General features: G+C 47.8%; 1 protein-coding gene across 4 annotated transcripts in view; it reads left to right on the top strand.

Annotated features, from left to right (window-relative positions):
- Positions 1–5,802: 5,802 nt before the first annotated feature.
- The window catches only part of ACTN4 (actinin, alpha 4), a 75,417-nt gene continuing 64,790 nt past the window's right edge, over positions 5,803–16,429 (top strand). For 2 of the 4 annotated variants that reach the window (XM_006871455.1, XM_006871453.1), the window contains exon 1: positions 5,931–6,092. In XM_006871455.1, coding sequence (XP_006871517.1) covers positions 5,931–6,092 — 162 coding nt within the window. Of the gene's footprint in view, positions 6,093–16,429 lie in introns of all 4 variants that reach the window. The other 2 variants (XM_006871454.1, XM_006871456.1) reach the window with 2 other exon arrangements.

Here is a 16,429-nt window from a genome sequence, read left to right as displayed (position 1 = left end):
CTTTTCCTCCAGCCTGTTGTATCTTCTTCAGGGAGCGGGTAGAGGCCTACGCCACAGGGATTCAGCCCTTAGTGTAGGTTGGTGGCTGACACCAGTGTATGTCAACTTGGGGGAAGGTGGATGGGGCAGTACCAGGGCATGAGCCTTTGGCCTTCCCAGCCCTCTGCTTGCCTGCACTCTCTTGGGGACCTAGGGTGGGTACAAACCCTGGTGACAAGAAAGGGAAGCAGCTTGAGGTCGGTAGCAGGGAAGACATGATACTCGCTGGTGGAATCAAGTAGCCAGATGTACTCTTTGGATGGGCTCAACTCCCACTCACCACATGGCAGGTGCCTCCATGTAACAAACTGCTGGTTATAGCAGCTATTGAGGAGGCGAACAAATGGCCTTGACTTTGTCCTTGCCCTTGTTGACAACTTCCAGCTCCAAGAGTATTGTCCTTTGAACGGCTAAGTGACCTGGCAATGGAGAGACTGTCTGGGTTCCAATTCCAGTCTAGTAACCTTTGAACGTCAATTCTATGATCTTCCTTATTCACTGTCCAGCTTTCGCATCCATATGAGGTTATTGAAAACACCACTGCTTGGGTCAGGCGCACCTTAGTCCTCAAGCTGACATCTCTGCTCTTCAACACTTAAAAAAGTTCCTGTGCAGCAGATTTGCCTAATGCAATACGTTGTCTGATCTCTTGACTGCTGCTTCCGTGAGTGTTGATAGTTGATTCAAGAAGAATGAAGTCCTTGACAACCTCAATCTTTTCTCCATTGATAAGAATGTTGTTTATTGGTCCAGTGGTGAGGATTTTTGTTTTCTTTACATTGAGCATTGATGCCTTTGAGTTGTGTTGCTGGAGGAGAATACTGAAAGTGCCATGGACTGCCAAAAGAACCAATAGATTTGTTTTGGAAGAAGTGCAACCAGAGTGCTCCTTGGAGGCCAAGATGGCTAGGCTTCGTCTCTCAGACTTTGGACACATTGTCCGGAGAGAACAGTCGCTGGAGAAGGATGTCATGCTGGGTAAGGTGGAGGGTCAGAGAAAAAGAGGAAGACCCCCAACGAGATGGATCAGCCAGGTGACATCATTGATGGCGTCAAGTGTGGCGGCGGTAGTGAGGTTGGCCCAGGATCGGACATTGTTTCATTCTGCTGTGCATGGGGTCGCTATGAGTCGGTTCCGACTTGATGGCACCTGACAACAACAACAACCTTTGAACACATTCACCTCTCTGTGTCTCAGCTTGATTGTGGGGGAAGTCATCATAGTACCCAGTTTGTTTTGTTATGAAGCGTAGTGGTTATGAATCGGGCTGCGAACCTTAAGGCCAGCAGTTCGAATATCAGCTGCTCCGCGGGAGAAAGATGAGGCGTTCTGCTCCCGTAAAGATTTACAGCCTCGGAAACCCTGTACAGGGTTGCTATGAGTCAGAACCGACTCCACAGCACTTAACAACAACAACAGGTGAAAAGCTTGGCACATTGTGAGAAGTTATAAACCTGGGGCTGTCTCCAGATTGTATCATGGTGATAGTGGCCTATCGTTGCTCTGGGCTGCTGTTCCAAGCTGCTTCCTTAGTCCCGTTTAGACATCCCAGGAGCCATTGTCACATTCTCTTCTCATTTCCTCTAAATGTTATTAACAATGAGACTGAGTAATCAGTTCTGACCAAAGTCTTCCAGGGTTCCAAGAAATGATAATGCAGAAAAGAGGAACCTGAAGTTGCTGCTGGTGTGGCATGGCAGGAACAGCAACAGCACTGAACTGCAAACTACCAGGTTGGCAGTTCAAGCCTGCCAGCTGTTCCTTGGAAACCCTATACAGAGTTGCATGAGTTAGAATCAACTTGAACAGTACTTAGCAACAACAACAAAGTTGCCCCTAGCATAGTGGGTTGTTAAATGTTATTGAGTCGGTTCCAATTCAGCAACCCTGTATAGGGTTTTAGAGGAGCTGCTGCTAAGCATGAACCACCGACCTTGCAGTTCAAACTGACCTTGCAGTCCATGCATTAACTCACAGCGCCACACCAAGACTCCACACAGTGGGTAAACAGCTATCAACTAAAAGGTCGACCATTTGAATGCACCCAGAGATTCCTTAGAGGAAAACCTGATAATGTTCTGAAAAATACATTGAAAGCCCAATAGAGTGCAGTTGTCCGACACACATGACATCACCATGAGTCAGAACTGATTCAGTTGAATGAAAACTGGCTAGGGTCCACTGGTCTTACTTAGCTCAGAACTCCTGGTCTTCTGCCTCCTTTGAACCCCTGGCTTGTTGCCCTGTTGGGCCCTCAGTAGACAAATCAGCTACTATTACACTGCCCATGGGTGCCTGCTGGGAAGTGGCCTCAAGACTGGCAATTAAAGGGAGCCTTTAATTTAAACCTCATTGTCTGGGGCTGTCCCTCCATCACCCTGTCCTTGGTCTGGCAGGTTGCTCAGTGCCCCATGGCCTGAGGGTTTTTCCCACCAGGCTGGGGCCCAGCACACAAGTCCTGGGTTTGTCATCCAAGTTGGGTAGGAAGAGTCTGCCCTGCCCAGTCTCGTCCCACCTTTGGAAGCAGCCAACACTCCTAGGTCTTTAGCCACGTCCTGACATCCCCTGGGGAAACAGGCTGCTCTCTGGCCTTGTCCCCTTCCTCTGCTTGCCTTTGGGTCCCTTCAGCAGAAGAGAGTTAAGTATCCTATACTTGGAGGAGCCATGCCTTCTAATTCCCACCCCAAGTCGTTGGGCTGTAGAACAATCCTCTCTTTTCACACTGCCGTTTTTTTGTTTTTAATGTTTTACTGTGATTTATGTGATAGTTTACATGGGAGAACATTAGTTTTACATGCATTCTATTGTATATCGTCTCTTTGCCATGGTTACAATCCCCTCCATGCAATCCTTCCCCCGTGCCCCCCAGGTCTTCAGCACACAATCGCTCTCCCTCTCTGGGTCTAAAGTCTCCAGCTGCTCCATCGCTCCACATCATCATCTCTGGCTCCATTTCAGGCATCACTGCTTCTCTGGGTAGGGTCCCGCTCTCTGCTCTTCTCCCTTGATGGTCCTAGGGACCTCCGCTCCTAGACTGAAAAGTCAATCACTCCCCTCCTTGCTATAAAACATCTACCTTTACATTTCTGACCCTCACAAACAGTCCTGATATCAATTATTCACTGTTGTATCACAAGAGACCTGTCTGCATTTCATTGCATCAGCCCCAGCTAGTCAGATTGAATACTACTCACTGGAGATTCTACCTTCCTCCAGGCCCTCTGGATCTAGGTTCCCTCTTGAAAGCTTGTAAGCCAGTCACTTCTTGCCTTTGTAGCCCCCCATCCTCGGAAACCCTGTACAGGGTCGCTATGGGTCGGAACCGACTCGACGGCACTTAACAACAACAACAAACCCCTCATTTTGAGTAGCCAATGTCCAAGTTGCCCATCCCTGTCTACTGTGTGTGTGGAGGGGGTGGGAATGATTCTTGCTGTAAGGACTCACAATGCCTTTTTGTACTGTTGTTGAGTTGGTTCCAACTCATGGCAACCCTGTATAGTGTTTCCAAGGAGCAAGTGGTGAGTTTGAACCATCAACCTTGTGTTTCAAAGTGGCTTTGCGGTCAAGTGGTTACCCTATGGCGCCATGCTAGGATCCATAGCTTGGATTCATGGAGACTTTACACATAACAAAATGAACTGTCTGATCCTGTACCCCTCTCATGATAACGTTTGAGATCCTTGTTGAGGCCATTGTGCAGTGGCTTCCAACCTAGGGAGCTCATCTTCCAACATTATATTCGACAGTATTCTATTGTGATCCAGAAAGTGTTCATTGGCTAGTTAGAAATAATGTAGATTGCTGAGTCTGTCTTAGTCTGGAAGCTCAGCTGAAATCTACTCTAGATGACCCTGAAGGTTCTTGGCATGGTGGCAGAGCTTCCTGGGATCAAAGCAACATGCTGACCTCTACAGTATGGCAGATGGGTAGATGGGTGGTGGAGGACTCAGTGAATTAAGGACTCAGTGAATCCTTTACCTGCCCAATCAACCAGTACCTTTGTCCTGTGCCCATCTTGTGAATCCTTTCAGTTTTTGCATCAATGTTTGCCTTCTCCATGAAGCCTGCCCCTGAGTACTTAATTTACACTGCAGCTCAGGTTTGATTTTTTTCCCTCCGTAACACTTTATTGTGGTTGTTGAGTTGGTTATGATTCATAGCGATCCTATACACGTTTTCCAAGGAGCGGCTGGTGAGTTTGAACCACCAACCTCACAGTTCAAACTGACCTTGCGGTCTGGTGCTTCTCCTACAGCGCCATACCACTTAACCACCTTCAAAGAACCAAACCCACTGCTGTGGAGTCAATTCGGACTCATGGTGACCCTATATGACAGAGGACAGCTGCCTCATATGGTTTCCAAGGCTGATAATGCCATGGGTTAAATGCTAGGCTCCACAGGGTTGGCAGAAGGTTGAAGCTGTCTATTCCAGTAAAGATTTAGTCTTAGAAACCCTATGGGACAGTTCTACTTTGTCCTATACAGTTCTTAGGAGTCTGAATTGGTACGTTTGGTTTTTTAAAAATCGGCCACATCTTCAACCACCTACCTTTTGCCCTTGTGTGGTGCTGAGGATAAGCACTGGGACCACAAGGTCAGTGGTTCAAACTCACCAACTGCTCCTCAGAAACCTTATACAGGGTCATTAGGACTCCTGGTGTAGCACAGTAGGATCAACACTGCCAACCACAAGGTCGGAAGTTCAAACCCACCAACTGCTCCTTAGGAACACTATGTTGTTAAGTGCCATCGAGTGGGTTCTGGTTTATAGCGACCCAGTATGGGGTTTTCAAGTAGTGACTAGTGAATTTTGAATAGGGTCGTTATGAGTCGGATTAGCAACCGAGTGCTTAGCCACTGTGCCACCGGAGTCCCATAGTTAACATTTTTTTTTGTTGTTAGTCTCTCCCTACAAGAAGCAGTTCCATAACGGCAGGCAGTCTTATCTAGTGGGCTGTCAAAAAGCAAACTGGAGTCTTTCTTTAAAGCAAAGAAGTTTATTGAAGGACTAAAAAGACCTTTAGTAGACTGTCAGCACTTGTGAGAGTATTCACAAACGTATTAGGGTGAGAGTCCAGGAATTCACAAGAAAAAAAATTTGGTTGAAATTTACAAAATCATGCTTTAACAAACACTCTCAATTCCCCTGAGAGCTGTTTTGTTAATCATAAAGTTTGAGTCAGTTAAAGTCTTGTTAATTTATAGATATTTGGAGGGCCAGCCTAAGTGTAAGCCTTCCTGGGAACATGCTGCGGTAGGAAGCGGGAGGAGGGGAACCCGCAGGCTTCCTGAGGTACACTGGCTAGCTGACTTTTGAAAGTCAGCTCGGAATAAACAGTAAACAGCAAAAATGGAGCCCAGTTTAGAGGTTTGGCAGAAACCTCCCCTTACGCCAAACACCTAGTTTTTTAAAAAGCTCATTCACAGCATAAAACACGATCTGGCACACAGTAGGAGCTCAGTGAATTTGTGTTGCTGAATGGAAATCCATTCCCTGCCAGACAGAGCAAGTTTGGCGGGATGGTGAGACCCGCCTAATGAAATCATTCATAACTGGCCCCGCCCACAATCGGAGCACAAACACGCGCGCGCTATCGCGGGAGAGGCGGAGCATCCTGTAGTGTCTGAAGAAGCGGTGGTTTCTGCGCAGGCGCTGGACGCTTCCCAGATGGGTCTTCGTGCTTTTTTGATCTGGCAGGCGCGCACGCGTGCGGGAGGGGGGCGGTGGAGGCGCGGTGCGCAGGCGCGGAGGACAGTGCGCAGGCGTAGAGGAGGGCGGTCTGAAGCAGCAGAGGCGGTAGCGACGGCGGCTGCAGCGGCTCGGCCAGAGGGGCGGGAGCTGAGGCGGGAGCGGACGGGCTGGTGGACAAGCAAGAGGCGTCGGAATGGTGGACTACCACGCGGCGAACCAGTCGTACCAGTACGGCCCCAGCAGCGGTGGCAATGGCGCCGGCGGCGGGGGCAGCATGGGTGACTACATGGCCCAGGAGGACGACTGGGACCGGGACCTGCTTTTGGACCCGGCCTGGGAGAAGCAGCAGCGCAAGGTGCGCGGCCCGCGAGCCGAACGGGATGGGGGCCCGGAGGAGGGCACTGGAGGGCTGGGATGGAATTGGGGGTCCTGGGAAGGAATTGGCGGGTGTGGAGGAGGAATTTGGGATTCTGGAGGGCAATTGCAGGGCCTGAGAAAGGAAGTGGGAGTCTGAAAAATAATTAACGTCTGAGTAAGGAGCTAAGGAGTCTTAAAAAAAAAGCAACCAAGGAGTCTCAAGAAGGAATGGGGGAAAATCGATTGGGAGTTTTCAGCTGGACTTGGGGTCTGAGAGTACTGGGAGGAGAAACTGGAGAGTCTGGGCCAAGGGATTTGCGGGACCGGGTGGAATTAGGGGTTTGGGGAATCTGAAGGGGGTTATTTAGAACTCAGGAAGGTCTGAAGAGGTAGACACCTTGTGGTGGGGGAGTTCCAAAGGGGATGGGAATTGGGAGTCTGAGGATGGAGTTGGGGGTACTAAGGGTGTCAGTGTGGAGTTGGAAGTGGAATGGGAGGACTGGGGAGGCTGAGAAGGTGGAGAGACCAGAAGGGTTTTTCGAGGAAAGAATTGGGTGCAAAAAAACATGGGGTGTAGGAATGGGGTAGGGATGCCCGGGAATTTAGCCAGGATTGGGGGCGTCTAAAGGATGGGTGCTGAGCGGATCTGTAAGAACTTTTTGAAGGTGAGATTGGGTGTGCTCTGTCCTAAAAGGAAGAGGAGGAGATTGATAGAAATGTGAGGACTTGATGGGATGGAAAAACCAAAGACAGTGGAAAGAATTTGGGGGGTCTTGAAGAGGGATTTCTGAAGAACTGATGGAAAGTTGAAAAGCTTGGTCAAATGGGAGCAAAAGGTGGTGTGGAAACAGTGAGCTCAGTAGTAGGGAACTATGGGAGGGAGATTGTTGTTAAGTGCTGATTCTGACCCATAGTGACCCGGTGTAGGGTTTCCAAGGAGCGGCTGGTGGGCTTGAACCGCCGACCTTGTGGTTCAAACCGACTTTGCAGTGCAGTGTATTAACCCACAGCGCCACACCTGGAGGGAGATAGGTTTGGGAAATCAAAGCCCCCTTAGAAAAGGAATGTGTGATGGAGAAGCTGCAACAGGAATTTTAGGGGGCAAGGAGTGGGCTTCTGGAGATGCGTTCCTGGGACAGGAGGGTATGCATGTGTTGGCAGAGAGAATGAGGAGTTTGGGGAGGAAAAGTTGAGTTTCCAGGAAGAATTAGAGCCCTTTTTAGGGGGTAGAGAGGAGAGGTGAAGGTACCCTAGTGCACCGTCTGTCTTCAGATAGACTTAGGAGTATGGAAGCAGCTTAAAGGGGACCTACAGTAGCGTGTTGGCACTGTAGGATCAGCACTTGACTGCCAACCACCAGGTGAGCAGTTCAAACCCACCAGCCGCTCCTTGGTTGCTCGCTATGAGTCAGAACTGACTCAGTGGCACTTACCAACAGTAGTGAAAGGGAGATGAACAGTAGAGTGGGAAGCTCAGTGGAGGCATTGGGGTGTGTGTAGGGGGTCCATCCAGTGTGATTGAGGGGGCTGTTTCTCAGCTGATAGGAAGAGGGTTTGGGTGTGTGCAAGAAGAGCTAAAGAAAGGAGTGTGTGTGTGGGTGTGTTTTGGGAGGGGGTTGTTCCAAAGTGGTGTGTGTGAAGAGGGTGGGAGGAACTTGAAGTGAGAGGTATTTAATGTGCTTCCAGAGCTGGATTCTCATCCCAGATTTGTTACTAATCAAATCCTTGGCCCGAGGAGAATCTTGATTTCTGTGCAGTTCTGTCACCTGGAAACGGAGAAAGAGTCAAAAGGGGGTCCTTCCAGTGATTTCTTCCAAGGTGGATGTGTATAATGGTGGGGCTCTGAAGATTTGGGAGAGTGGACTTGGTGATGTTTTTTAGGAACGTGGGGTTTAGGAAAGATGGAGAGTATGGACTGGAAGTCTCTTGAGGGAGTAAGTGGATGCTCTGGGCTCAGCGCAAGCCTCCAGTCTGAGGGGAGCAGGGCTGCAGTAGGTGGGGCAAGTGGAAGGAGCAGCTGTTCTAAGGCAGCCTTGGGTGGAGCCTGACATGACCTTGGCTAAATCATCCACCTGTGTGTTCACTTCCTTATAGTGACTGGGGGCGCAGAGGTGAGGTGGGGGAGTAAGGTGGGGATGGTGTCCTTAAGGTCTGCCACCTTACCACCACCTGACAGTGTGGGCAGGTTGAGATAGCTGATTACAAGGTGTTTTTTTTTTTGAGGGAGGAAGGACTCTAATTCAACAATAATTGATTGCCTGAGGCCGTCTGTGCCAGGTTGGAAAAGGTTAAGAGTTGCCAAGAGACTGGAAAATGGAGCGGGGAGGGGGATCACAGGTTTACTTTTGAGAATGTCTAGGGTCTGCTTTCTCCAACTTCAGGTGCTTGGGAAGATGACCCCTGACCCTTACTTTGCTTTCAGAGAGTGAAGGGCCTTCCATTTCCTTCGCTTCCTGTCTTCCCTACCACTCCCCAAGTGACTCCCTGTGCTAGCTCGCTCCCACTCCCTTCTGGGAGTTAGGGTGTGTGCTCCTGGTTAGAGTCACCCTTGCCTGCAGGGTGAGGCTGGGCCACCCATCAGGCTCTGGGAGGGAACCAGGACTCACCGGCACCCCAAGGCCTTGCTGCTCCCTTCCTCCAGTGTTGGCAGGGTTGAGGGGGAGGGCAGGTAACTCACTAAGACTAGCTGAGGGCCAAATTCTAGCATGTCCTGCTTTCTACCTACTCCAGCAAATATTTACACTGAGCTGTTCTTCGGAGAGAAAATATTGCTTCATTGCTGTACACTTTCCTGTTCTTGTGGGTGAGGGGTGGGTGAGGGTCCTGTGTGAAAAGGGAGGAGTAGTGGAAAGGAATAACCCAGTATGTGCTGTTCTCTCCCTTCTTTCCGAGAGGAGACCCTCACATCCCCCACCCTGTGCACACACCAGGCTGGCTGAGCTGTATTGTTTTATTGAAAGACATACCGTCCTTACTCTCCAAGGTAGAGCCACCTGGCACAGGGAGGTGACAGTCCTGTAAATGTCATGTGTGTGCTCATGTATCCTCAAAATCTATGTTCAGGACAGCCCTTAAAGATGTGGAATTAAGTTCTAGGAGTTACGCAAGGATTGGCCCAAGTCAAAGGCGTATGTCTCCCATTGGTCTCCCTTCTACCTGGAAGTCCTTTGCTCTGACTTCTAGGCTGAGTGTCTAACTGGAATGAATTTGTTCGAATTCCTGCTTCTAGGGACCCCTGTAACCAAAGCATTATCAGATAAGTAGGTTATGCAACAGCTTTTATAGGCCTTGTTTGCCTGGGGGGTGGGGGAAGCACTGGGCTGGTCTTTGAGTAAGTTCTTGAGCCATTATCTTTGTGGGCCACAGCTCCCGCTCCCTATTTCTGAAAGGGGCTTGAGCGACCTTACCACCCCCTGCTTCCTTGGAAGGGTGAGAGCTCTTCACACTGCTTCTCAATATCACTGCTTGCAGGCCTGCTGAGTTTAGACGCAACTCTTGCCTGGTCTATTTAAGTGTGAGGTAGTTATTTGAATGTTGTGATAGTGTTTGTGTGTTTATTTATTTATTTCAAGTCAGCTAGATGATGGAGGTCCCAGAGTAACTCTCCTGTTATTTTGTTCCACCGTCCTCTAATTGTTTGCCTCTTAAGATCTGACTTAAGACTAACAAGTCCTTAGCAGTTTTCAAAATTGAATAATGTACATGTTCTGTTCCCCCCAGCCCCGCCAAAAAGTAACTCAGCAGTCAGCTGTCATCTAGAAATAAGACGATGCAAATAGGGAACAGAGCAGGTACACTCAGGTCCTCTAACTACACAGCTCTCAGTACTATACACCCCCAGTCTTTGAAAGACTGAAGAAGAGGTGAGGTACAGGAGTACAGGCCAAGGGTCCTTGTAGCCTGTCACTCACTGTGAGAAAGTAGAAATCCAGTTGGTGCCACCTAATCTGAGGCAGTCCAGGGCGTGGGCCCAGGGTTGCCCTCTGCCTTTTGAAACACCCTCCCTGGTTCCGGCTTCAGAGTCTAGCAGGCAGCTGACTCACCCTCCAGTTGGAACTAGTACTAAAAGGTTTCCTCTCCTGACAGTTGATGGTTGGCCTTACGTGGGCTGCCTTGTGGAGAAAGTTTGGTCATATTAGAGGAAAACAGCCCAGGAAATGAGAGTGGTTATTTACATACTGCTAGTGCTATTCAACCCCTGAGCTGCAGTTGTGGAGGTCAGTTCCAATGTAGGCCTTGTGCTCTCAAAATGCCCTCATAATCAGATAGCAGGAGAGCAGGGACAAGTCTGCATTCCAAGTCGTAGCCTCTGGAGGTGGCAGGAGAGTTCTACTTAAACATACTCGTATACTCTGGTCCTCCCCAACCTTAGCCAGCCAGTGCCCTTTTCAGAGTTAAGTGAGCAGTACAAGTTGTCTAGCAGATGACAGCAAAGAGCAGGGAGCCAAGAAACAATTGGTTTGGGAAGACCCAAGGATTTCCGAGACCTTTGAGATGAACACTTTAGGTATCTGCTGGAAATTGCACAAGCCTTTGGTCAGATTTTAAAGTTCTTTAGAAACGGATTCCCTTGCTGCTGCTTTCATTATTTATTTTTTTCCAGAGGGATGGGCAAAAATTAGTGAACAGCTGGTTGCTCTGGTGTCACTTGCTCATTCAAGTTTTTTAAATAGCTGAAATAGCAGCATGTTTATCACTTCCCTGGCATTTAGGAGTTTTTAGACCAGCGTTTCCCCGGCTTTATCCTGTTTCCTTAACTTAAGAGATGTCCAGGTTATCCTCATTCACACTTGGTTCCTTTCCCTGTTTCCTTCCACTGTTGCCTCTGTTTCGGTATGGATTTGACACAATAACTGGAGCCTCATGTTACTTTGTGTACTTTTTTTTTCTCTCCCCTTTGCTTTTTTAATGGAAATAGGAGGCAAGTGATAGCAAGTTGGTAATTCGATGGCCATAGCAACTGAAACAGTGACCTGTTAAAGGGTAGACGGAAGTTTCTACTTGAGCAGATACCAATCCTGTCATCCGTGGAGATTTGAAAGAGGTCTTTATGTCATAGGTAGTTTGAGAGCTCAAGATTAGATTCCTTTAGGATGAGTTGAAACATTGAAACATCAAAGTGGGATTCTTAGGAAACTTAGTTTTACAATGTTGGCAGTGTAGCCTGCCAGAGTGTGTTACAAAGTGTTTGAAAACAGTAAAAAAAGTAACACTTTTCTCCAGGAAAATTTGGTACATTTTAGTCACTGTTCCAGGTATCAAGGCGTGTATAAGGGTCAAGTGAATCCGAGAGAAATCATCATTTAAAATTCCAGTCCCTGTTTAAAGAGTTAATTTTATTGGGGGGAAATGTTTTAATAGACTGGGTGGGAGGGAAAAGATCTGGCATCCTCCAGAAAGTGAAATCTTTGTATGGCTTTAACTGGCAAAAGTGTTCTTACATCAGTGTTTGGAAGTTTTGTTCAAGTAGTGGTCTCCCTGGGGTTATAAAAATCCCTGAGACATTTGTCTTGGTGGTGTGCCTTTTTTGGTTGTGTTCTTTCACATCCCCTCCCTCCCCTTTTCCTGCTCAAACAACAGATGCATTAACTTGGAATGTCTATGGAAAGTCTTTAAGAGCCGCTTGATATATAACTTGGTTGTCTTCTCTTTTTAGCTTGAGCAGCAGTTACTCTGGAAGAGGCCAAGGGTCTTTCTCTCAGACTTGATTTATTGACATATTATCTAAAAGAGGGTGGGTAGAACGTACTTGGGGTTTGCTGTTTGCCACCTGTTGCTGTGCTGGCTCCTGTGAGGGATTAGCCTGTGTTTCTAGAAAGGGCGAGGTTTCCTCAGCCAGAGCTGTCTCCCTGTTCTTATATCGGGAGATGTAAACTGAAGTCATGTTTGATTTTTTCATATCTTCTGCTTTGGTATGTACAGTTCTGTTTTTAAAATTGTTGACAGTTTTTCATATTAATTTTAAGATGAAAAAATTTTACCAGTGTGCTTAATGAAAACCCCGGTATCCCTGATCAGAAATAGAAGGAAACTGCCAAAATAAACAGTGATAACTGGAATGTACTATTCCTGCTGCAGACTCTGGGCTTGAGGCCTGCTCAGGTTGTTAAAAATGGAGTGTTGGTGAGTGGCTAAAGACCCATCAGTACCAAACTGAGACTTGCTCTTTCTAGAAGGCTCACCAGAGAATCAAAGTGAAAATGTTGACCTGTGTAATTCAGGGTTTAGTAGAGGGCATGGATAGCCCCTAAAGCCTCCCAGGTATGAGTCTGTCCCGCATTCTGAAAGCACCATCTCTTCTGACCCTTGACATTTTCCATGTGGTGGGCAGGGCAGGGTGACTTGTCCGAGAGTGCCCAGCCCTGCCTGCTTGGTCATTGTCCTGCTGTGCGTGCTAGAGTCAAACATAGCTATTCATGACTGGATGATAGTTAATTAATCCTCAGTTCGTTTTTCTTGTTTTACTTTTTCTTTAGAAATCCAGTCTTGTTGTAAATACAGGAATTGTGGGTTAATCCCTTGTTCCTCACACCATTTTTAAAGGCTCACAGTTTCTGTCAACAACCATTAAAAGTTTGCAAGGAAGTGTGGCTGCTCCCAAGCATAAGCCACACTGCTCCTCCATCTGGGTGTTGGAATCCTAGAGTCTACAGTAAAGCAGTACCCTCCAGCCAAGTTAAGAAAGTCTTATTTCATTGTTTTTCTTCCCCATTTCAGAGCAGGACAGGTTCTTTGTCTTGCAGTGGAACTGGCAACATGGGAGAGAGGTGGTTGGAAGTGACAGTTACTACTCATGGGACGCCATGAAGTCATCCTGGGAAGGATGGCTGACAGTGGACATGATTGGGTAGGATGGTGGAACACCAGCAGTACAATAGCGTTGTGTCTTCTGCTTCCGGCGGGAATAAAGGAGACATTGTGGTTTGTCTCAGGATTTTTCCCCAAAGGTGTGGGGCTGAGTGATGGCAGCCACTGACTCTCTAGTGGATTTTCTTTTCATCTTTGTTCTCTGGCTACTGGAGAGAGTGGGTGGGAGCCATTCTCTAGGTGGGTCTGAGGCAGGCACAGGTCTCACTAGGGACTGCATTTGGTGTTTCAGTATCCCGAGCCACAGATAAAGAGATTCCCCCTCTTCCCTCCAGAGCAGAGGTGGCTGATTCCAGATCTAAGAATGTCTTAACAGTAGCTTTCCAGAATGGGGTGTGACAGGAAGTAAAATCAATGCCTTTTTTTTTTTCTTCCCCCTCTTTTAAAGCACGCTTCATTTTGATGGTGAAAAGGCCAGTTGAAGTTGGCGGGACATGTTATCATGGGAGGAAGCTTGAACATGATTCAGCCTCCAACCACCCTGCTGGGGAAGACTGGGAAACGAGATGGGGGGGGGGGGGGGCAGGGGCCGGGAAGGGGGCATTTGAAGAGTGTGTCACACTAAGTAAGGATTTGTGAGTCTGCAGCTTGAGTTATTGAAACAACAAACCTTCCTTTACCCAGGGCCAAGTGCTGTGCTGGAAGCCGACTTTAGTCATGTCCGCGTGGCTTCCTTGGTATGTGCGGGCGTAGCAGTTAACACGTTAGTCTAAATCTGGGGGTTAGGAAAAGGTATTTAGTTGATTTCACCATGGAAACAGAGTTGCTGACTTAGTGTTGTGGGGAGTGTCACTTTACTCATGGTGAGGCGTTGGGGTACTGGGCACAAAGAAGATTCTGCCAGCTGGTCCCATGGGAAAGCTTCATGGGCACAGTGGCCATGCTGAGGAGAAGGACCAGGGGCCTCTGCTGTGTTGGAGAAGAAATAGGAGCGCACACCATGGAAGCAGCTCTTGGCTTTGTGGTGGGACAAGCTTTTTCTCTAGGCATTTAGAGTGGAATCTCAGCTATGTGACTTCTTAATAGCTGGGTAAAAAGTGCCTGCATCTTTTGCCTGCTTTCCCAAACATTGTCAGATTACAAAGACCTCTAAAGTTTCCAGCAAAACCCAAACATAGTTTTTTCCATAACTTTTTTTTTTTTTTAAATCCACATCCTCCCTACCCTGGCTCTGACAGTAAATAGACTTTTTCTCCTGTCCACTCACTCCCTCCTCCTTTCCTCTGAGGAAATGAGTCTTTTTGCATACAACTCTCTGTCTGATGCAAATATTAAACACTTGTACAAAGTGCTCCTTTGGCTATTACTGGCACGGCTTGCATTTGGAAAGGCCTGATTTGGCTTTAATTTCCTCGGTTTGAACACATCTCCCAGGTCTAGCCTATGAAATCAAGTTTCAAAATTCAAAATGTCTGGAGGCCTCAGACTTGCCAGGCTGGTTCAAGGGCAGTCTGATGAATCAACTCTTCTTACAGGCTGTCTGCTAGCCAGTCATGTTCCGATTTTGAAGGGCTGGAAGGTATCCAGATGGTAAACTTCACCGGGATTGTGAGGCAGTTAGATGCTTTTTGGGGGGGTGGAGGGGGATCATTTGAACTGTGCTGCCAAGTCTGTGGTGCGGGTGACTTTTCTGCACAACAGAAAGGTCTGTATTAAGATGTCTTTCTCTCAGCCATGTCAGCCTTGCTCTCTCTCTCTGTCTCATGGGCTAGGGCAGGGCCTTCCTGGCCATTTTCAGAGATTCATTTTCCCTTGGAGTCTCTGGGTGGTGCAGATAGTTAATGTGCTCAGTGGTAACTGAAACAGAGGCCCCTCAGGAGAAAGCCTGATGATCTGCTTCTGAAAACCTCAGCCCTTGGAACCCTGTGGAGGGAACAGTTCTACCCTGACACACATGGGATTGGAGTCGACTCCCTGGAGACTACTTTGTTTTAAATTTCCCATGCTTTTGCAGCATTCATAGCTCACTGATTCCCTAGGTGGCACAAACAGTTAAGCATCCAACTACTAGTCAAAAAGTTGGCAGTTCAAACCTTTTCAGAGGTGCCTCAGAAGACAGGTTTGGTGATCTGCTTCTGAAAAACCACAGCCTTAAAAATCCTATTGAGCAGTTCAAGCCTGTGTACACAGGTGTACACAGGGCTGCCATAAATTCTAATCAACTTGAGGCAGTGAACTACATACAGAGCTTACTAACAGGATAACACAGGGAAGAGCACTTAATCCATTTGTGAGCTGTGATGATTGGCTAATGGGTCAAGCCCTAAAACTGAGAAAGGTAAGGGAGTGACATCCCGGTCCGTTTGCAGGCCAGGAACAGCCCAGAGATTTGAAAGGACATGCTTTGACCATAAAAACTCACAGCTCATTGAGTTCTCTTAAGCATTTCTACCTTAGACCTGAGGGAGTTCTAGGTCTCTTGAATGAATAACCACAAAGCAGTCCTTTGCCAAATACGGCCTGCTCCAGGGCCATGGGGTTAGCTTAGGAGACAGCCCTCTTGCCTAAAAATAAATGTCATGTTCCTATCAAACATTCCAAGCATAGTTTGAAAATGAGACTGGTTCTTGCTTTGTGGGTTCATTTGTGTCAGAGGTGGTGGCACAATGAAGGTCTTTGGGGGACAGTGCTCCCAGCTTTGGAATGGGTCAGTAGCCACCAAGGAAATCAGATGATTGAATGCGAACCATCTTCCATCTCATTTCTATGTGCTGTTGACCTACTCATTGGCTGGTAGGGGAGACAGACGGCAAACATGTAACTAGTGAGATACTTTCAGATTGGAATCAGTGCTGTGGTTTAAGTAATAGTAATAGCATAATTACTTTGTGCAGGACACTCTTCTAAGAGCTTTACAAGGACTTATGTAATCCTGTGAGCCAGGTGGCAGGACAGGTGAGGAAATAGAGCCAGGGATGTTTAAAGGCCCTTTCCCAAGTGATGGTGCCAGGATTTGAGCCTAGAAGGTCTTACTTCTTGCTACACTTTGTTAGTCATGTGATCACGAATGACCTGGAGAAGATGTGTTGAGGGGAGGAGGCAAGGACTTTAGATTGAGAGTAAGGTCACTGAAGAGAGATGAGAAGGAGTTAGCCATGTGAACACTAGTAAAAATGTTCCAGGCGTGGGGACCTTGAGGCCTGGGTGAGTTTGGAGTAGTCAAGGCACAGAAGGACCCCTTAGAGCTTGTTGTCGGGAGTGGTGTCAGCCTGCATCTACTGAGTCAGTCTCTCTGAAATCCCAGTGGTCCGAGGACCTTATGCTTCCAAAACTCCCTTTCCTCTCAGGCCCCCTGGACAGGCCAAACCAGAACTGACTTCTAAAGTGGGAACCCCAAGACTCCAGAACATTAAACCAAACAAAAGCTTCAATTATCTCTGTGATCCTTGCTGTGGTAGGCACCTGTGTTTGATTAAAGCTGTGGTAACTTCTGAATCCTGCATTTTACAGCACCGTGTGCTCATGGGGC

This window comes from Chrysochloris asiatica, unplaced genomic scaffold (genome assembly GCF_000296735.1).
Source record: "Chrysochloris asiatica unplaced genomic scaffold, ChrAsi1.0 scaffold00168, whole genome shotgun sequence".
Classification (NCBI taxonomy): domain Eukaryota; kingdom Metazoa; phylum Chordata; class Mammalia; order Afrosoricida; family Chrysochloridae; genus Chrysochloris; species Chrysochloris asiatica.
Note: the sequence above shows the minus strand (reverse complement) of the source record. Positions and strands in the feature narration are given on the sequence as shown.